The sequence below is a fragment of the Tiliqua scincoides genome, chromosome 11 (genome assembly GCF_035046505.1).
Source record: "Tiliqua scincoides isolate rTilSci1 chromosome 11, rTilSci1.hap2, whole genome shotgun sequence".
In the NCBI taxonomy this organism is placed as follows: domain Eukaryota; kingdom Metazoa; phylum Chordata; class Lepidosauria; order Squamata; family Scincidae; genus Tiliqua; species Tiliqua scincoides.
The window spans coordinates 8,361,784-8,383,390 of NC_089831.1; the positions used below are offsets into that span (position 1 = coordinate 8,361,784).

Genomic DNA, 21,607 nt, shown 5'->3' on the forward strand with positions numbered 1-21,607 from the left:
TCATCTTGCCTCATTCATGAACTCACCAGGGTTCCCAAAGTGTACATCGTGCACCTTAGGAGTTGTGGGATGTTCCCCAGTGGCTCTTCCTACCTCTTTCCCCAGGTGCTGCCCCCATGGATCTTGAGATTTCTCATGAGATTCATGATGGTGGAACCAGCTGAGCTGGGAAGAAGAGGCCGGGGGCACTGTCACCCAGGTAAGTTTGGGAAGCACTGCACTAGGGGGCCTTAGAAGAAGCCACTGCTGGATCACATTGTTGAACTGCTTGGGAGAACCGACAAAGTTGTCCTCTTAAATAAACCTAGTTTCATCTGAAGGAATGAGCTGTAGTGACTCATTCCTGCCATAAGCACTGGCAGAGCAGCAGGAAACAGGAGACTGAGCCGGACTCAGGGGTTGAGAACATCAAAGGAAGGTGTCCCACCTCCCTCAAGGCTTTGCACGGCACAGGACTCTGGTAAGCTGGAGTTATGGCAACTGAAGAACCACCTGCTGGGTTGGTGCTGGTACCCAAGATCAGGAGCCATGAGAGTACCATAGTTATGGAAACATCTTCTGCTCTGCTCTTATCAAGCTGCCTGGTGGTCATTTGGTTACACCCTCTTCAGAGTTCAACTCTTCCTGCTTTAAAAGCAGCAGCGGCAGCTGACCTGCAGGACAAACTAAGATACCAGATGGCGTTGGGAATACAGTACCTGGAGGGCACTTCTTGCACCAGCGTCCGTCATGTTGGTAGAAATCATAGGTCATGCCTCTTAAGGCCTGAAGATGATGGTTTGGCGTTAAAGACAGGCTGGCGGCTTTGGCATCAGGCTGAAGACAAAGGCAAGGGACAGGACAGAAAATAGCGTTAGCCCATCGCACTTTCTCAGAAGATATTTCTGCTGAAGTGGCAAATTCTACAGAGTTGAAACATGGTCATTCAGGATTGGCCCAGTCACCTGGAAGGGCTCACCTCTGTCTAAGCCCAACTCCACTGCTCTTCAAAGTTTACAACTGCAGGGCTGGCTGCTTGATCTCCCCCCCCCCCCCAGCAACTCAGACCAGCAGCAACTCAGACTGGCAAGGGTAGCAGGCAGTGGGGAAGGGGGAGAAGAGAGAGAAGGGAGTGGGTAAAACCCCTTCTGGCATGATTACGTAATCATGCCACTAGGCGAGCCTGTGTTTGCGCCTTCTTGGGAGCAAGCTGCGCCAGCCCACAGAGGTGCGCTGGCACATGGAGGCTGCATCCAGCCTCCTTGTCAGCTTGCAGGGCGAGCCTTGCATCTGTTGAGCTCGGCTGACACAAGGCTCTGGGGTGGGAGGTGAGGAGGTAGGGAGGAAGCAGGAGGGAGGCGTTCTGGGGTGGGGGTGGGGGACGGTGGTCCCAGGGGCGGGTGGGGGGGCTGGGATCTGGCTGTTATGCCAGATCCCAATCCCCGTTCCTGAGCAGCGCGGAGTGACTTCAAGCCACTCGGCTCTTCTCGGACTTGTGCTACCTCCTGAGGTGGTGCAAGTCCAAGGAGACCCAAAGGGGCTGAAGTGGCTTATCCAGGCGGTAAGGGAGTTTCCACTTATCTCTGACTGAGCCACTTTGGCGCCAAGGGGTGGCCTGTGGACCATAATTTGAAGACCCTTGTTCTAGCCCTTCCTGATTTTTCCCAACAGAAGCTGGTCCAGTAATTAAAAGTGTTTACACATTGCCTCTGTTCTGTTATACACTATTCTCGACAACCAACACAGAACCAAAAGTTGTCCTAAGAAATCCTAGCTATTAAAACAAGGCTTGCAATCGGGGAGAGAGGATGCAGAGGCACAGAGAGGTCAGTGGCCTTGCCTGCCCTCTCAAATGTGGTACGGAGCTAGGCTGAAACGCTCCAGGACCTGTTGGCCCAGAACGCTCAATGCTAGGTTAGTTTGATCTACTGCGTCGAACCTTTCAAGCCCTTCCAGCCTATTTTTTAAAAAATCATTTTTATTGCTGTTCTGGGTGAGAGAGTCTGGCTTGCATTTGTCCTGCTTTGTCCATAAAGCCAGCAAGTTATTTTAGGGCTGCTGTGGGTTACTTTAACCTGGTGGATGGGTTTTTATTCTCTGTTGTGCTGCCTAATTATTTGTTAGGGCCTTTTTTTTAGTTTTGATCCTTTGAGTTGTATGTTACTGTAATAACATCCAGAATGTTTGTACATCCACCTTGGTCTGGTAATGAGAACCACAGATTTGCACAGTCTCTCTGTCCCAAGTAATACCCACAACCACAGATTTGCACAGTGTCAGCATCTTTAAACCCTCCCTCTCTCCCCCCCACCTCCCTCTGGGACCACCTCAGGCCAGTCTGCCTATGCAAAATAATGCCCAGAGATCAGGTTGTATGCAGTAATTAACAGTTGAGATTTAGGGGGTTGGTTATGAAAGAAGAAAACAGACCCCCAGGGCATTGAAGTCTTGTGACAGTGTGGAAAAGTACCCACACCTGTGTGACGTTATAATTTTTAGAGCAGCATTTCTCAAACTCTGGATAAGGACCCACTAGGTGGGTCACGAGCCCATTTCAGGTGGGTTGCATAGCACCTAGCTCACCCACCATTGAAAATACATAGCAGAAAATATAGGGTACAGTGCTGCTGGGCAGGGCTGGCTCACAGTAAGAGAGAAAGGCAAGGCGCTTTGCCCTGAATAGGTGGGAGGATGGGATGCTGACTGGGGAAGGACTCAAGTCTGCCGTCTGCTTTGACTTCCAAGCTGAAATGTTTGAATTCAGAGCTATGCAAAATTACAGTATGAGCACACTATGTAATGGGACCTTTGGCTGTTCGCAGCTTAGGTTTAAAGCCTAAATTGATGATGTCACTTCTGGCCACATCACCACTTCCAGGTTAATGACAACACTTCCGGTGGGTCCTACTCCTCAATTGTCATTCTAAAAAGTGGGCCCCAGTGCCAAAACGTTTGAGAACCATTGTTTTAGAGAACATGGTTGGTTTGAGGACTTTCCTCTGTGTGCTATGTCGAAGTGAATAGTGAAGGATGATTGGACTGAAGGTGGTAGTCAATTAAGGAGATGCTGAGAAAGGCATTTAACCTCATATTAACTTCTGGTTTCATTCAGTCTCTGATGGCCATCTCGCTGTTTGGTAAGCAGGGCTCCTTGTGTGAGCTACCTTTAATAAAATCTCTCTCAGAGTTCTACAAATAAATTGGTGTCATGCCTTTTTTTTGGAATTTAAATTTTTCCTCCACCCTTCCAAGATATCCAAAAGATTGCGATTCGGATCCCAGGCCTTGAGCCAACACTATTTATTAGACTAGGAAGCAACCTCAGACATGTCTCGATTTCTCCGGAGTCCAAAATGCAAACCAAAGTAAACTTAAGAGTTTATGCCAAAGCAAACGGTTTGTTTCACTTCAAATGGGCAGCAGCGATTTAGAGCACAACCCTAATGTTTGCTCAGTGTAATTGGCATGGACAAGGGGCTTACTGCCAGGAAAGGAACACAGCCAAAAGTGGGAGCCCAGATTCCTATGCAGGCTTTTTGGGGAGCAGGTTCACAGGATGAGCCTAAAGGGTTCTGTACAGAGAAAACCTCTTCAAGATTCTTGCACCAGATCCACCAGTGCTGAGGCTTTGGATGTAGGTTGCATGTCTCAACCAGGCTTACAGGGCTGAGGCCAATTTCTTAGGTTTCCTCAGGTGGTGGATGGAAAGAGGGAGGCTGAAACCTGTCTGTTCAGCTCCCGAATTCAAAGAGGGGAACTGAGCAGAACAGGAAGGGTGGGGGTTAGAGCAGCATTTCTCAACTGATGGCACGCGAGGTGGGTATCCAGTGGGACGCGCAGCACTTCCACATATCCGCCTGCTGGAGGAGACTGTGACGCTACAAACAGCAGCGGGATGCTCTAGTGGTTTTTGCATGCTTGAAAAAGCCCTCCCACCTGTCCTGAGCCTCTTCCCAGTGTTTGCAGTGTCATGCCTGGCCCGACCCCCTAATTCGGAAGCAACTGGTGATGGTGATTTGACCCTGGGAAGTGGAATGTCAAGGGGGTGGAGGTTGAGATGCTAGAGCATCTGAAAAAGGAGCAGTTGCTACTGCACTGCTGGTTAATGGGGAGAGGGGACAGTGATGTCCCCAGGCTGGGGCAGGGAAGGTCATCCCCAGGTGCAAGGCTCAAGGGAGCAAGTCACAACACTGCCTAATCTACCCTTCTGCAAAACTTTGGGCCACTCTGGCCCAGGGGCCGCGCTCTTGCCATGGATCGTGTTTTTGCTGCTTGTCAATGGGAGCATGTGATGGCTGGGCCCAAAGAAAGATCACCACAGGGAGAGGGCTTTTTGGATTTAAATCAATGCAAGAGCCCAGAAGGTGATGGTGGTGGGGGGGGTGTCATTATGTCACCCCTTAATTTCCAGAATGCTGAAGCCCAGGTAATCACTGCCACCCTCCGTGCAATCCACAATAAGGACACCTCTGAGAAAGGCTGTATTTAGCATGCTGACCAAGGTGCTGGGAGGACTTGAGTTGATACTGGGACTTTTATGTGTACACACGGGCTTAGAACACACTCCCATTCACTGAAGTAGTCCCCTTCCCCGGGGAAAAATATGGGAACTATCTTTCAAGAAATTCCTTGGCTGGTATGGAAGCCTTGGGCCTTGGGAAGTACTTGGAAGCCACTCCCACCTATAAATGGATCTGCTCCCCACAATGCATGCCTCAGGCTTGCTTAAATGCCTGCAGGTGTGAAAGCAAGTTTCAGATATGCAACAGAGAGAAAGGAGGACTTGAAGAAGCACTTGCAGTTTCTGGCGCTATTCTAAATCTATGCAGAATTGAGAGAAAAGGAGATGCTTCCGCAACAATATGCAATCCTTTGAGAAGAAGAAACAGAAGGAAGGGTGTCATTCCCTGGTTTCCAAACTAGTCTGGGAACCAGGGGCAGCGTCTGGGTCGACCAGGCTGGGCACTGACAAGAACCCACTTGACCAGGTCAATCCCTGAACACTCAATACTGGTGACAATGGTAGCACTCCAAGTGCCATTGGGGGCAGGCAGGGATGTAGTGGGGGGTTCAGTACAGGGCTTTGCCCCAGGGCCCCCAGCGGGGGAGGGAGTCCAGGTCCCATATTCTAGGATGTTGAATTATGTTGCAACTGCTTTCCCCCCACCATTTTAAAATGTAATTTAGTTTTAGAATCAGCACTGGTTATATGTTTTAGAAATAAGGGGTGCAAATACAGGAAAGAAATAAAGTACATCATGGAAACATACCAGGGGAACAGAACCAGAGATGTCTCTAAGAAAAGAGACTTCCAGTTACAGCAGTGCCTGGCACTTTCATCTGGTTAGGGACCAGAGCATGGACGAAAGTCAAAAGTGGATGGATGCCAAAGCATGGGTCTTATCTGGCTTGCAAATTTATTCTGGTCAGGTGAAGAATGTAAATAACCAAGTATACAGCACATGTGAATGCTGCAAACAGGAGGTCTGGCTCAGTCGGTAGAGCTGCCGCCTTGCATGCCTGAAGATCTGAGGCTGCCAGTTCGAAACAACTGGAAGTACCCAAGAACTGACGACACGCTGATATACTAATGAGCTGACCCTCGGTGGCAGAGAGAAGTTGCCGTCAAGTGGAGCGTGGGAGGCGAAGGGCCAGAGAGAGGCCAGACCGGGAAGGAATCCAGCTGGAGCGAGGAGTTCTATGGAAGAACTACTACAATTGAGAACTACTCAACTGTAAAAATCCCTAGGGGGGTTTAGAACAGCCTGCCTGCCTATGCAAACCGCCTTGGATTAAAGTCTGAGGAGAAAGCTGGCAACCAAGAAAGGCGGTATATAAATACCTGTATAAATAAATAAATAAACATAAGAACATTGTGGAAGGTTGGATGAAATGGGACGAAAGAGGAAAGCAGATGGTGTTTATAAATGAAGAAAGAACAAAGCAGTGAAAATCAGGTAGATGAAAGTCAAGGTATTGCTGAATAGCCAAAAGGAGAGTTAGAACAGACAAGAGAAAATAATTCTTTACTCAGCGTGTGGTTGGTCTGTGGAACTCCTTGCCACAGGATGTGGTGATGGCGTCTAGCCTGGATGCCTTTAAAAGAGGATTGGACAAGTTTCTGGATTTTAGAAATGGGCTATGTCAGAATGCCAGTTGCAAGGGAGGGCACCAGGATGAGGTCTCCTGTTATCAGGTATGCTCCCTGGGGCATTTGGTGGGCCGCTGTGAGAGACAGGAAGCTGGACTAGATGGGCCTATGGCCTGATCCAGTGGGGCTGTTCTTATGTTCTTAGCCAGCAGTGGTTCTCGAGGGGCAAACAGACAGGTCTCCCTCCACCCCACAGCCCTTCAGCAAACACTTTTCCTGCTGCACATTCACATTTACAGGGCCAACCGCTTCAATGCAACATGCCTATGTTGGAGCCAAGCCCCCTGCACCTGGCCCCCTATCAGGGCTGGTGGAGCTGCTGTTGAGCTGCCCACTTTGTGCTCTCTCCTTCTTCTGCTCCTCTTGGGTGGGGATCTGGGGGAATATTTCCCTAATGAGTCATAGAAGGAGGGAAGAAGATAAAGAAATTATCAGCAGCTCAAGCACCTGATCTAGTCTCTTGCCACTGGCTGGCCGCAGCTATTGTTTTATTCCAGGGCCCTGGAGAGAACTGGAGCCACAAGCACATTGCCACTGGTTGACACTCCAGGAACCAGCCCAGCAACAGCTCCTCACCCCTCTGCATGACTCAGCTCATCAAGAATGTCTACAGGCGTTTCCGCTCTGCCAGGTTCTGAGGAGTTCTCCGGCAAAGTGGCGGAGGGGCCAGCGGGCACAGTCAAACCGACAAACATTTTCCATTCCAGTTTCGACAAACCTTTGCTTTCAAGACAAGAAGATCCACAGACCGCCAGCTGCAGAGCTCTGAATGTGTTTCCCCACCCAACATGATCAAAGATATGACAAGTTTCAGAACAGAGCAAAACTTCACAAGACGTTAAAAAGCACCCAGTCCCTCCACCTGAAATTTCAGACTTTGTTTGCAAAAGCCACAGAACTTCAGCACAGCGGATGCTCCGGGGTTTTGTTCCTTAACATTGTACTATTCTGACTAGCTTTGGCTTGTAAAGTGTTTCAGTCTTAACATGGACCTCACAGCAGTCTTGCGAGGCAGGCCAGCTAAACTAACTGGGCAAAGAGGAGCCTTTAGAATTAGTGGCTCTCTTAAATTTAGAAGGAATTGGGGTGAGCCACAGTCCCTACCCATCCCAGCACAGCCTTGCACTCTTGTTATTGGTGCCACCCTTGCATTTCTTTTTGGACTGTGAGCCTCTTTGGAGATGGGAATTATATAGTCATTTATTTGGCTGTGTTAGCTTCTTTATAAACTTATTTTTGTTGAAAAGCAGTATAATAAAGGGGAGAGATTCTAAAGCCACACAACTGAGTTGTACTTACTTGTTCCCACTTTCATCCCATCCTTCCTCTAACAAGCCCATGTACACTAAATCAGAGGATTTAGGACAGGTCCTGCCTATTTATACACAGATTTTTTTATACAGGGATTTGACTAAACACAAATGGCCACTGCAAATGAGAAGGAATGTGCTGAACCCTGCAGAAGGGGAAAAATGCATCCCTTTAAAATCAGTTTTAAAAACTGAACAGTCCTTTAACAATAGCCTTCTTAATGAGAGAGAGAGAGAGAGAGAGAGAGAGAGAGAGAGAGAGAGAGAACGCACCGAGCAAAGCTGGCTGACAATCCTTCTCTCTCCAGCAGACCCCCCCTTCCCCCTGAGCACATGAAAGAAAGGTGATCGATTTGTATTGGTGAAGTGAGGGGCTGAGTGAAGCTTTCTAAGCTCTTGGAGGAGGACTGGTTGATGGATTGTCTTCTTAATGACTCTTATCTTAGAGTCAAAAGGTCAGCAAGGCTGTTTTTAAATCAACAGAGTAAAGAAACTTTGTTTTTTAAATTGATTTGCTATAGTTCGTTTTTTTGCCATCCACTTGAGTGCTTGGAATGGAACCCACGCGAATAATTAGTCTCAACCTGTATACAGCCAGTGATGTACATTACACTTGAGAAGTCAGTGCTTCCCAAACATTTTAGCACCAAGACCCCACATTTAAAAATGACAATCTATTGTAACCCACTAAACAAAATCTACTTTGTTTACGAAATGCAAAACAAAAAAAGAGCTCTAGAAAGAAATAATATTTTATGTATTAATAATCATTAATAAATTATTAATAATTGCAGTCCTGTGCTTCTACTAGGGACCTTGCATATAGTATGTGTATATAGTCATTTTGCTAGACACTCTCTAGAAATGGAGTTCAAGGACTCCCCCAAACCTATATAGTAATTCCAGAGTACCCAAAAAAACTGAACCAGAAAGCAAGATGTACAGTTAGAGATTTCCAAGCCAGATAAAGGGCTGAAACTGGATTCACACATGATCTATGGTACACCAGTTACTAGAGAAAATAGGAAAATGTTACATTTTAAGCCATTTCTGCTCAACATTGCATATACACAACAGCGACCAAATGTGTAGACCAAATGTGTACGTATATCTGAGGGTCAGACAAGAATGGGTTTAATTTGGGGGCATGTAGATCATCTCATATGACAGGTAAGCATTCCAGCTAATAATTTTCTTCTCCAAATTGGGAAACGGTGCTTGCAAAGTTTTAATGTTTCAAAAACTTTTTGCGATCCACCAAAAATCTGCTCGTGACCCACTGGTGGGTCCTGACCCACAGTTTGGGAAATACTGCTCCAAATATGTACCAGTTAGGTTCCAGGTACACCTCTGTATACAAGTTGAACCATGGTTCTCCCCCACCCCCACCTTATCAACCCATGCCCTTAGATAAACAGCTAGCAAACACAAACAAAATAATTCAAAGAGGAAAAATCATTTCCTGGATTGCACCACTTAAGGTGAAATGTGAAATGAGCCACGTGCTTGAACACTCCCCCACTCAATAAGAAACAAGCATGGCAAAGAGAAGAGTTCAGTCTCACCAGTTTGCACTGATAAGGCCAGAGTCAGATGCCCATGAGAGAATGTGGCAAACATTACACCAGAATTTAAAAAGGGTTATGGGAATGTACACACCAGCCAACATCTTCTCCAGGTTAATTGGTGAAAAGTAGTTAAAGGTAAAATTATTAAGCACATCAAAGAAGCAGGACTGGCTGAAGGAGAATCAGCCTGGTTTCTGCAGAGCTCAGTCCTGCCTCGCTGATCTTCTAGAACAGGGGTGCCCAAACCCTGGCCCTGGGGCCACTTGCAGCCCTCGAGGCCTCTCAATGCGGCCCTCAGGGAGCCCCCAGTCTCCAATGAGCCTCTGGCCCTCCTGAGATTTGTTGGAGCCCACACTGGCCCAATGCAACTGCTCTCAGCATGACAGCCAACTGTTTGACAGCATGAGCTGTGGGTCGAGGGCTCCCTCCATTGCTTGCTGTTTCACATCTGGGATGCAGCAGCGGCAGCAAAGGAAAGGCCAGCCTTGCTTTGTGCAAGGCCTTTTATAGGCCATGAGCTATTGCAAGACCTTCATTCATTCATATAAATTCATCTTTAATATATTCATTTATGTAAACTTATGTAAATTTATTCATATTTTAAATGTAAATTAATTCTTCCCCCCCCCCCGGCCCCTGACACAATGTCAGTGAGATGATGTGGCCCTCCTGCCAAAAACTTTGGACACCCCTGTTCTAGAGCAGCGGTTCTCACACTTTTAACACCAGGACCCACCGGAAGTGATGTCATGACCAAAGTGACATCATCAAGCAGGAACATTTTTAACAATCCTGGGCTGCAATCCTGTCCGCACTTTCCAAGGAGTTAGTCCCACTTACTATCATTGTTAAAAATATATACAGAGTAGCCTGTTAGAAGTACTGATCTGTAACATTTCTCCAATGCAGTCATGTGCCATGGTAATGTCAAGTCTATTAAAAATAAAATACTGAAATGAATGGGGATCCAATTGAAATCAGTTCGTGACCCACAGTTTGAGAAACACTGTTCTAGAGCAATGTTTCTCAAACTGTGGGTTAGGATCCAGGTGGGTCATGAGACATTTCAGGCGGGTCCCCATTCATTTCAATATTTTATTTTCAATATATTAGACTTGATGCTACCATGGGATGTACCTGGATTTGGGGAAATGTTACAAATCTGTACTTTTAACAGGTTACTGTGTTTATATTTTTAACAATGATAGTCAATTGGGCTTACCCCTGGGTACGTGCACATAAGATTGCAGTCTAGGATTGTTGAAAATTTTCCTGCTTGATGATGTCACTTCTGGCCATGACATCATTTCCGGTGGGTCCTGACAGATTCTCATTCTAAAAAGTAGGTCCCAGTGCTAAAAAGTTTGAGAACCACTGTTCCAGAGTTGAGAGTGTCAACAGGCATTTGGATAGAGGCAATTCAGTTGACACTGTATAGTTGGACTTTCAATAAGCTTTTGACCCTCACCAAAGGTTCTTGCATAAACATAAGGGTCATGGAATAAGAATTCAGGTCCCTTGAGGGATTGGTAATTGGTTAAAGAATAGGAAGCAGAGGAATAAATGAGCAATCCTCATGGTGGGGAGAAGTAAGAAATGCAGCCCCACAACAATTTGTCTTGGAACCAATTTTTTTGTAACTAGTTCATAAATTATCTGGAATTGAAGTTACCCTTGAAGAGACCTCTGGCCAATTCAATCTGCTCATAGGATGCAATGAGACAGTGTTGGCCCCACTGCATTCACACAGGTTAGGACTGAGCTGCCCATGAAAATGTTGGCCCACTGTGTAGAATCAGTGATGAAGGCAAACTGCATGCTAGGGGTTAAATTAAGGAAGACATGGAGAATAAGGGCCCGTTCCTATCCAACTTTCCAGCACTGGTACAGCTGCAATGTAACCCCAAGATAAGGGAACAAATGTTCCCATACCTTGAGGAGGTTTCTGTGACTGTCCCTCCACTGCAGAATGGAGCACATACCCCTTTGGCATGGGACCCCTGCTAATTGGGTAAGAGGCACTTTTTCAAGTGGGTGCTCCTTTTTTTAGCAGGGGGAGAGTAACTGGCCCACCTCACCCCAGCACTGTCTGTTCTAGTGGCTGTCTGCTGGTATTCATTTGCATCTTTTTAGATTGTGAGCCCTTTTGGGACAGGGAGCCATTTAGTTATTTGATTTTTCTCTGTAAACCGCTTTGTGAACTTTTAGTTGAAAAGCGGTATATAAATACTGTTAATAATAATTTGCCTTTGGCATGGCTGCACTGGCACTGGAAAGTTCAATAGGATTGGGACCCATCTAATGCCAAATGCAAGGGAGTGCAGGAGAGGTATCTTGCTGTCTTGTGCAGGCCCACTTTGAGATACAGGAAGCTGGACCCTTAGCCTGATGCAGTGGGACTGGTCTTATGTCCATAGCTCAAAGAGTGCCATATGAAACAGTAGTTCGAACCAATTCTCTAGTCAAAGAGGCCAGATCAAACCCACAGGCACCACTTCCTCATCACCAGAGCACCCAGCACTTTCAACAGAGGCAACCTACACATTCGGCTGAGAAAGCATGAACGAAAAGATATCCTTGAATCATCCCCAACACAGCTACTGTATACTGATAGAAAATTTGCTTGCAAGTCCATTCATTCTTAAAAGACATTAAACACACACACACACACACACACACACACACACACACACACACACAGAGGTGCTAGAAAAGTCCCCTCTCTAACTAAAATCTTACAGAGTCACCGCTAATCAGGGGCAGACAGTTTGGGGCTATATGGCAGTTGCATATTTTTCTGGGTGTGTTCAGCACAGAACCAACTTCTTCGCATGGCGCACACTGATGTCATTTAGCAAGAGCTAAAAATAGCCAGGCACAACACTGGCTGATGTAACCCTAGCAAGACACACACACCACCCACCCACCCACCGACCGCTTTGAGGGGAAGCATGACATCACCCTGTCCTTGTCAGCACATTCCAGCATAATTTCTTTCAAACCCTGATAAGCTCTCACTGTTTTGCTCAAAAGAGAACTTTGCATAATACCCCTCTGCTCCCAGCATGCCCCTTCTACAGAAAGCAAACAAGATCCATTTAAGAGGTAAAAGGCTGGTCTGCTCTGCATGTTTATCACACAGAGCCTGCTGGAAGTTGCCTCTTATCTTAAGAGGGAGTGCATGGGGGGGGGGCATAAGTTTAAGCAACAGTGCAAGCACAAAGTTGTCCAATATACGTCAAATAAAGTTACAAGATTTTCTTATTTGAGCGAGTGTGTTTCATACTGAGCAGAGTAATTCATGAGTATTTTTCCCCTATATACTGTAGCAACTCAAAAACGGGGGGGGGGGGAAACCGGACATAAAGAGTGGTTTGGGAGTTGGACTTAGATCTGAAAGATCCAGGTTCAAATCCAAGTGAATAAATAAAATAAAAATAAATTCAAAAGAGGGTCTACCTAGAATGTTACCGACTCCAGGACTACAGCTCTGTAACTTTCACTGTCATCTTCTTCATCCATACAGACCAGGGTTTTCTTAAAGGCACAGGTTGAACTCCTGTCCCAAACACCAGCTCCCTGGTGCTAGGAATGGGAACTTTACAGAAGGCCATACTGCCCTGGGACAAAGACCCCTTTTCCAGTTTTTATTAACAACATCGGGCACAAGGGGGCATTTTTGGGCAGGATGGAAACAATCCCAGGATTACCATACAAAAGGCCTAATCTTATCCAACTTTCCAGTACTAATGCAGCTCAAAGGGAAGGGAACAAACATTCCCCATGACTGCCCCCTCACCAAAGGATGCAGCATGCCCCATTGTCGCACTGGAAAGTTGGATAGGACTGAGGGCCCAATCCTATTCAACTTTCCAAAGGAAACAAATGTTCCCTTACCTGGAGGAGGCCTCTATGACAGCCCCCCCTGTTGCAGGATGCAGCACATGCCCTGTTGGTAGGGCTGCACCAGCACTCAAATGTATTGGCAACCTTCAGTCTCGAAAGACTATGGTATCGCGCTCTGAAAGGTGGTTCTGGCACAGCGTCTAGTGTGGCTGAAAAGGCCAATCCGGGAGTGACAATCCCTTCCACACCGGGAGCAAGTGCAGTCTGTCCCTGGTCTGTCTCCCTGGCTATGGGCCTTCCTTCTTTGCCTCTTAGCCTCAGACTGTTGGCAAAGTGTCTCTTCAAACTGGGAAAGGCCATGCTGCACAGCCTGCCTCCAAGCGGGCCGCTCAGAGGCCAGGGTTTCCCACTTGTTGAGATCCATCCCTAAGGCCTTCAGATCCCTCTTGCAGATGTCCTTGTATCGCAGCTGTGGTCTGCCTGTAGGGCGCTTTCCTTGCACGAGTTCTCCATAGAGGAGATCCTTTGGGATCCGGCCATCATCCATTCTCACAACATGACCAAGCCAACGCAGGTGTCTCTGTTTCAGCAGTGCATACACGCTAGGGATTCCAGCACGTTCCAGGACTGTGTTGTTTGGAACTTTGTCCTGCCAGGTGATGCCGAGGATGCGTCGGAGGCAGCGCATGTGGAAAGCGCTCAGTTTCCTCTCCTGTTGTGAGCGAAGAGTCCATGACTCGCTGCAGTACAGAAGTGTACTCAGGACGCAAGCTCTGTAGACCTGGTAAATTGGATAGGATTTGGTCCTGAGCCCTTAATCACTTCTACGATAAGATAACATTATGACAAACATACCCATGCTAGCTAGATGGGTCTTGTGGCAATAGGACTCCTTAGTGGTTTTGGAGATTACAAAGTACTCCTTGCATATTATCTTGATGTAGCCCTTGGACTCCTTTTGGGGGGAGAAAGACCAGGCTCAACAGCCTTGTTGGGCCTAGTAATGAGAAACAGATTGCTGTTGAACTATGCCATGGCACAAAGGAAGTCCAGCATGTGGGTTGGTGCAAAAAATGAAGAACCTGCCCATGGCAAGAGATCTGGAGAATCAGGGGGGTAGTATTTTAACTGAGGAGAGATGCAAGATGACAGTTGACAAATAGGGACTACATTTTATTTGTGCATGGACTCGGCCTTGGAGAACTGCCATTTTCCCAAGCTGTGCATTGGGGGGGGGGCAGGCAGCACTTGCTCAGTTTCAAAGGAATAGCACTCTGCATGTGCCCAGAAACAACAGTGATTAGGATTAGCAGAACGGCTAGGGGGCAAATGTCAGGAGCAGGTTTGGAGTTTGGTGTGACTTGGAAGGCAGCATGAAGAAGAAGGGTCTATCTTTGGACTGGAAGCACTTTGTGGAACAGACGAATGCCTGGCTACTAAGCCAAGGATATATTTATAAACCCTTTGAGCATCACCGTACATACTTGATTGCCCTTTGCTCAATTGTTTTGGGTGAATTTGTTAGCCACCTTGGGTACCCTTTAGCAGGAGAGGAAAGGCGGTACCTGTACAAATATTTTAATAAATAGAATAAACATAAATGATGCTAATAGATGCTCAACCACCTGAGTTCACTATGTGTTTATAAGGCCACCAACAGATAAGGTAGAGATTTCTACCCACTGGGGGGGACTTCCTAGATATGCAGAAGTATGTAAATTATTGTGGGAAGGATTGCTATTAATTTTATTGGCAGCTTTTTGAAAAATGGTCTTAAGGAATGCTTGAAATAACTAAAAATAAACCACACATTTTTCATAACTTCAAGACACACACTGTTAAAAAAAAACAAACACCCTCTCTCATCCTACCCAGTTCAAGTTTATAAATTAGAAGAACCCCAAAGTCTGAGGCAAAGCGCGCATGCTCAAGGGCCTTCAGCGGGCAGGGAATGTTGAGGTGACCCCTTAGAAAAGAAGCAGGAGATGCAGGAAAAGGGATGGGCCTGTTAGAGCTGATTGGACCATTTGCGGGTTGGGGGAGCAGCTGCAGTTTGTTGTGGGTCCCCCATTTGTTTAGCTGGGCACAAAATGCTCACTGTGATTAGGACAAAGACGTAATGGTCTGTAGTACTCAGATCTGTAGTTCTGAGACTCTTACAGTCATGCCCCAGCTAGGGTTAGGCAACCAGCACTTGATGCAATCAGTGTGACTTCCAGAACAACACAAATCATGGTAAATTGGGTTTTGGCTCACATGCTGGGCTGGGCTGAGCAGAGCTTGGTGTCAATAGGGCAATGGGAGTGATGGCCTCTGTTTATCACTTGCTCTTAAAGCCACAATCTATTTAAATACAATCAGCAAACAGTACCGCCTGAGGCCACACCAATTTATCACCCAACAATTACCTAACACCATCACAGAGACTGTGCGATCTCCTGGCTAACAGAGATAAAGACTGACCAGAAAAACTTTAAACTCACCTGCTACCATGCAAAAAGTTCAAAACAAATAATTTTTTTTTTTTGCTTATTTATCTTATTTAACTACCCCCCCCAACCTTATCCTGCTCCTTCATCTGAGCTGCCTCCTTGCTTAGCAAAGTTTGATTAGCATATGAATAAATAATCTATTTTGCAGCATTCCCAGGAAGGGATGGGAAACTAACCTGAGACATACCTGAACAACTTTTTAACTACTCTACTCCAAACTACCATCCTGAACAGGGACTTCACATTCTAGTAGGTTTACTGCTTAAGGGCCTGATCCTATTCAACTTTCCAGCACTGATGCTGGAGGTCTGGTCTAGAGGGTTGACCCTCCATTTGCCTGAAGATGAAGATAACATTGGAAGGTCTCCAGTTCGAGCCTCGAAGCACAGGCCTTGAAGCAGCTGGCAAGCCAAGCTGAGTTATTTCACCTGCTCTTTGGAGAGATGAAGGATCTGCTGTCAGCCTGCATGGGAGGAATCTGGAGGCCAGAAAGCGATAACAGACCACAAAAGATCCATCTGAAATGTTGTTCGGTTCTTGAAAGATAGAACCTTTCCTCAATTAGAACAGGGATTTAGAACAGCCTGCCTATGTAAACCACCTTGAATTAAAGTCAGAGGAGAAATCTGACGACCAAGAAAGGTGGTATATAAATACCTGTAATAAATAAATAAATGATGCAACCCTGTCAGTGGGGTGTGTGCTGCATCCTGGAGTGGAGGGGCAGTCATGGAATTCTCAAGATAGGGCAATGTTTGTTCCCTTAGGTAGGGGCTCCATTGCATCACGTTTGGAAAGCTGGATAGAATTGGGCCCTAAGGCCCTAGTCAGTCTTTGCTTTGGTATTGATAACAGTACTGCTGATTTAAATCAAGAGTTGATTTCAATTCACAAAGCTGCAGTTTGACTCAGAGCTCCAAGCAAATTAAATTCAGAGAAGGCAAACCAAGAATGAATACTGTGTTCATTTGTTCACATCAAACTGACCCTTGGTGATTCATCACTGTGGCTTAAAAGGGCTGGCACACTGTCTTACTTCCTAAAGTGACACAACCTAAACAACACACAGGGCCCAGGAGGCCAGTGACAAATGCTGAGATCTTACACAATTATGGAAGTCAGTGGACAATGAAGGTCACCCATTCACGTTCACACTCACACTTTCTGTGCTCTTATGCCATCACAGTGAATCTGATGGTTACAGAAGGGAACTGGGCGTCCAGAGATCACAGGCCCACTTGTGTTTATTCCAAAGTAAAAGCTACAGGAACATTATCTCAAAGTGGTGGTCATTTTCATGTGGCTTTTCTGAGGGTCCCAAGGACAAGTCCACAGGGGTATTTTCACCAGTGGTTTTGCTCTCCCACACGATCTACAATATTCCTCCTTGCCTGATTTCAGCTTTTCCTATGGGGTTCAATTTATTTTTGATAGCTGATTGAGAGCTCAATCCTGTGCATGCCTACTCAGAAGTAAGACCCATTATAATCAACGGGGCTTACTCCCAGGTAAATGTGGAAAGGATTGCAGCCTCATACAGTAACATGCGTGCACACATGTAAAGAGGGAGAAATGTGCAGAAGGAGACCCCAATACTTCTGCCAGGGGACTGCCACAGTGAGACCTTTTTGAGATTTCGAATGAATGAATGAAAGGGGGGGAACACACCCCACATGATTGCCCTGGCCCTAGATTGCAGGGCTGCCCTGGTTCTCAGGTTCTGCAGCCCAGGTTTGTCTACTTAACAAAAATAAGGAGGAAAGAAAGGAGAGGAGAAGGAAAAGGGGAAAGAAAAGAAAGGCAGCCTCACTGCAGCCTGCCTGGAAGGAGCTGGGCTTGTGCCAACAGCTACAATACAGGGGTAGGTGATGATGAGTGGCACGCAGCACCCAAGGGTGCTTGAAGAGAAGCCTGGCCAAAAAAGGAGGGGAAAATATCTGGCCATCTCCGATCTTCTCCCCCTGCCACCCCCAATCTCACTGTTCAGTCTGGCCTCCCCCCCCCCCATTCACGCTGGCTATTAACAAGCTGGGAGGGAGACTTGGGCTGCAATCCTACCCACATTTACCTGGGAGAAAGCTCCATTGACTACAATGGGACTTACTTCTGAGTAGACATGCACAGGATTGAGCCAGGAAACTTCTTCACCTCCCAAAGTACTGCAGCCCCTCTTCCCCTCCCTCCTTACTCACCAGCCATGCGTACCAGGTTTACTCGGGAGTCAGGGTCCCGACTCTGCGTACCAGGCTTAAGCCAAAGTTGTGGCAGAAGCTTTCTGCAGGGCTCTGGGACGGAGCCCCACTGAATCTGGGCACAAGTAGGGCTAAGGATGGAAGTGCCCGACCAGGTACTAGCGCCTCACTCGCCTGGCTCGGGTGACTGCCGTTCAGGAGGACTGGTACTTGCCGTAAGAGCTGGCTGAAGCCTCCCGCCTGAAGACCCTCCTTTGCCACTGATGCACGCCCGACCGGATCGGGCACAGACGACCCCCACCCCATTCCCACCGCCCCAAATGCAGGAGCTGCCTGTTGGCGTTCTTTTCTCCCAAACACGGACGACCCCAGAGACACTTGCCCGGGCATGTTCCCGGGACAGTGAGAGTGAGGCTGGGGGCTTCCCGGCAGCGCCACCGCCTGCAGAACGACCCCTTCCTCTCCCTCCCTCCTTTGGAGGCGAAAAAGAGGGGCTCCCCAAACCAGGGAGGGCTCCCCCTGCCAGTCCCCTTGGAATCTAACCCCCACCGACCCACCCACAAGCCCAGGGCTGCTGAGATCGGGTAGATGCCCAATTGCCCCCTCCCCAATTTCCCTACAAAATCTGACGACAGTTTTTCAACCTGCGTTTCACTGTCACTTTCAGCTCAGCCTGAAACTGAATGGAAACCTTGATCCGAAGGGGACGGTGCTGTCCTGGCCCCCTGGAAGCGGGGATCTGCCCCCCCAGGCCCGCCCACCCCACTTTTCTGGCTTGGGTCCAAATCTCTGTGTCCCCCTTCCCCCCCCTCCCTCGCTCCAGGAGAGGAAGCCTCCCCGGGGACAGCGAAGTTGCCCAAAGTTTTCCAAAGTTCCCACAGGCAGCATTTTCGGGGGGGGGGGGGGGAAAGAATCCAGAGCCAGCGGACTCCCCAAGGCAAGCCCAGGCAGATCTACTCGGGAGTAACTTCCACCGACTTCCCCGGCGAAGGAAAAGGAGCGCGGGCTGCACTCACCAGGACCCACACGGTCACCCCCCAGACCCAGAGCAGCGCGGCTGCCCGGCGCATCCCGGCCGGCCAGGGCTCGGCAGCCACCTCCCTTCTCCCGGCACGGCGAGTCCCAGCAGGCGAAGAGAGACGATCCAGCGTGGCTCACCCTTGGCCGGGCAGGTCTCGACTGAGCGCGCGGAGGAGCAGGAGGCGGCGATGCTGCTGCGATGCTCCGCCCATCCCCTGCGCGCAGCCCGGGGGTTTCCCCAGGCGAGGCTGAGTCCAGGCCCAGGGTCTTTCTTTCTCCCACTGATCCCTGCGCTTGGAAACTGGTGGGATTCCCCTGCCCCCCCCCATCCTCTCCATAGCTACTCAGAAGGAAGTCCCACTGTAGTCAATGGGGCTGACTCCCAGGCAGGGGTTGATGGGGGGCATGAGTGCATGTCCCCCCAAACTATCCCACCAGTGGGGAAGGGTGCCTGCCAGGGCGGCGAGCAGCCCAAGCACAGCCAGGAGCCCAGGTCTACCCACTTGCCTGGAAGAGGCAGAATGGGAGCCCCGGTCTACCTGGCAGGTAGATCTGGGCTCCAAATCCAGGCTGGAGCCCAGGTCTACCCACCTGGAAGGTGTGGCTCCAGATTTGGTTGGCAACCTTCAGCCTCGAAAGACTATAGTATAAGCCTACAGCACCCGGTATTCCCAAGCGGTCTCCCATCCAAGTACTAACCAGGCCTGACCCTGCTTAGCTTCCAAGATCAGATGAGATCGGGCATGTGCAGGGTAACAGTTGCTCCAGAGGGCAGTTGGAATGGGAGTCCAGGTCTACCTGGCAGGTAGATCTAGGCTCCAAGTCCAGGTGGGAACCCAGGTCTACCCGCCCAGGAAACCTCAGCCAGGAGCCCAGGTCTACCTGGCAGGTAGATCTGGGCTCCAAATCCAGGCTGGAGCCCAGGTCTACCCACCAGCAAACTGGCCACGGAGGCCAGTTCAACCAGGAACCCACCTGGAAGTGGCTCCACAGGACAGTTGGAATGGGAGCCCAGGTCTACCTGGCAGGTAGATCTGGGTTCCAAGTCCAGGTGGGAGCCAAGGTCTACCTGTCCAGCAAACCTTGGCCACAGAGGCCAAAGTTCAATCAAGAGCCCAAGCCTACCTGCCTGGTTGACCTGGGCTCTGGAGTTAAGATAGTACTGATGGAACCCCCAACCCAGACATAAACACTGGATCCACCCTTGTTCCCAGGCAAGTGTATGTAGGATTGCAGCCTGACAGCCCAATTCTAAATGGGTCTACTCAAAAGTAAGTCCCATCATGTACAGTGGGGCAAACTCCCAGGAAAGGGTGCATAGGATCCTAACGTGAACCAGCTAGCCCAAACTTGGAGTGGGTTGCTGAAATTCAAATGGAACCAAATTCAAAACAAATGGATAAAAATTGAAAAAGGGCATTATTAAACAAAATTTCACCTCAAAACAAAAAGGTACAGCAAAGTGCCAGTCTAGACATGTTTACTCAGAAGACAGTCACACTGTGTTTTATAGGGCTTACTCCCAGGTAAAGATGCCTAGGATTATAGTATTAGGCTGCAATTCAATATGCACTTTCCTGGGAGTAAACCCCATTGAACCAGTGAGTCATACTTTTGAGTAGACATGCATAGGATTGCACTGTGAAGTGTATGTGACCTACATACCACCAGACATTAACATATGCCCCTAGGCAAATTTCTCAGTTTGCCTCCTGGTGAGCCTATAATGCTTCTCCACTAAAGTTCTTTTGCAAAAAAAATTCAGGCAGCCCTCCTGCTGGTGATAAGACTGATTTGGCTGTAAGAGGAGTTCTGCTGTCCTTTCAATGCTGCCCAGCCCTGCCCTTAGGAGAACCAACTAACCATTTTTTAAAATAACTTTTATAGCCTCTGTGGAGTTAGAGAAAAAAAATTGGAACTGAAATACTGTATAGGGGCATATATTTGAGTTTATGAAGGGCAGCAGCTAAGGACCAGTCCAGGAGAGCTACAATGTAGGTTACATCCCTCTTGTCTATTTTTTTGAAACAGTAAAAGACCAGCATGGTTGTTGGCATCCTTCAGTCTTGGAAGACTCTGGTATCACGCTCTGAATGGTGGTTCTGGAACAGAGTGTCCTCTCCAGTGCATGAAGCCTGGCTAAAGTAGGTATGGAGGATAGACTGTTTCCCATGCAGCAAATCCCCCCTCTCCACGTCGCTGAAATGGTCCAATGGAAAGGCAGAGGCCAATATGTTTGGTTCCAGCGGCATCGCAGCAGTTGAAAGAACATGACTGTGTTCAGTCATGAACTCAGGGACTCCAGCTCCGGATTTTGCCTCGAGGTTGACTCCTGAAGCCTTTTCCATAACTGGATGTAGCCACAAGGCAGTGGAGGTTTGGGATCAGAGTTTTCCTTCTCTCAGATGAGCTGCCTTCCCAGGCTGAGGAGTCCCATCTACCCGGTGGCTGTTTAGTCGCCTCTTACAACAAGTACAGCCAAACTGAGGGCCTGTTCTTATCCCCAGTCCCCAGGGGATAAAAGACCAGCATAATCAGAAGAGCCCTGCTGAATCAGGCCATACGTCCAACTAGTCCAGCATTCTGTATCTCACAGTGGCCCACCAAATCCATCATGAAGAAGGATTTGACATGGAGTGCAAACACCGTGGCTCTGGTCAAGAAGGCCCAACAATGGTTGTACTTTTTGAGACTCCTAAGCAGAAAAAAACTGTCTGAGACACTGTTGGTAATTTTTTATTGCAGTTACATAGAGAGCATTCTTTCTTATTGTCTCTGTGTTTGTACAGTGGCGGAGAGGAAAGCGCTCCAGAGGGTTATCAACACTGCTCAGAGAATTATTGGCTGTTCCCTCCCTTCTTTGGAGGAGCTTTACAGTACAAGGTGTATGTCGTAAACCTAAAAATTCTGAGAGATCCCTCGCATCCTGGTTATCAATTTTTTGAACTATTGCCATCAGGAAGAAGATATAGGGTGATAAGAACAAGAACGAGTAGATTAAGTAACAGTTTTTATCCCAGTGCAGTGTCTAGATTAAATTCGGGGGTAC

At 48.0% G+C, this 21,607-nt stretch overlaps 1 protein-coding gene and 1 pseudogene across 1 annotated transcript in view; both read right to left on the reverse strand.

Annotated features, from left to right (window-relative positions):
• LOC136662532 (tumor necrosis factor receptor superfamily member 10A-like) overlaps positions 1 to 18,702 on the reverse strand; it is a 32,578-nt gene extending 13,876 nt beyond the window's left edge. Inside the window, exons 1-2 of the mRNA XM_066639782.1 lie at positions 18,555 to 18,702; positions 699 to 816 (exon numbers count right to left, since the gene is read on the reverse strand). Coding sequence (XP_066495879.1) covers positions 699 to 816; positions 18,555 to 18,608 — 172 coding nt within the window. The 5' untranslated portion in view covers positions 18,609 to 18,702. The remainder of the gene's footprint in view (positions 1 to 698; positions 817 to 18,554) is intronic.
• A 506-nt stretch (positions 18,703 to 19,208) lies between these two features.
• Positions 19,209 to 19,328, reverse strand: LOC136662574 (5S ribosomal RNA; annotated as a pseudogene).
• Positions 19,329 to 21,607: the final 2,279 nt, after the last annotated feature.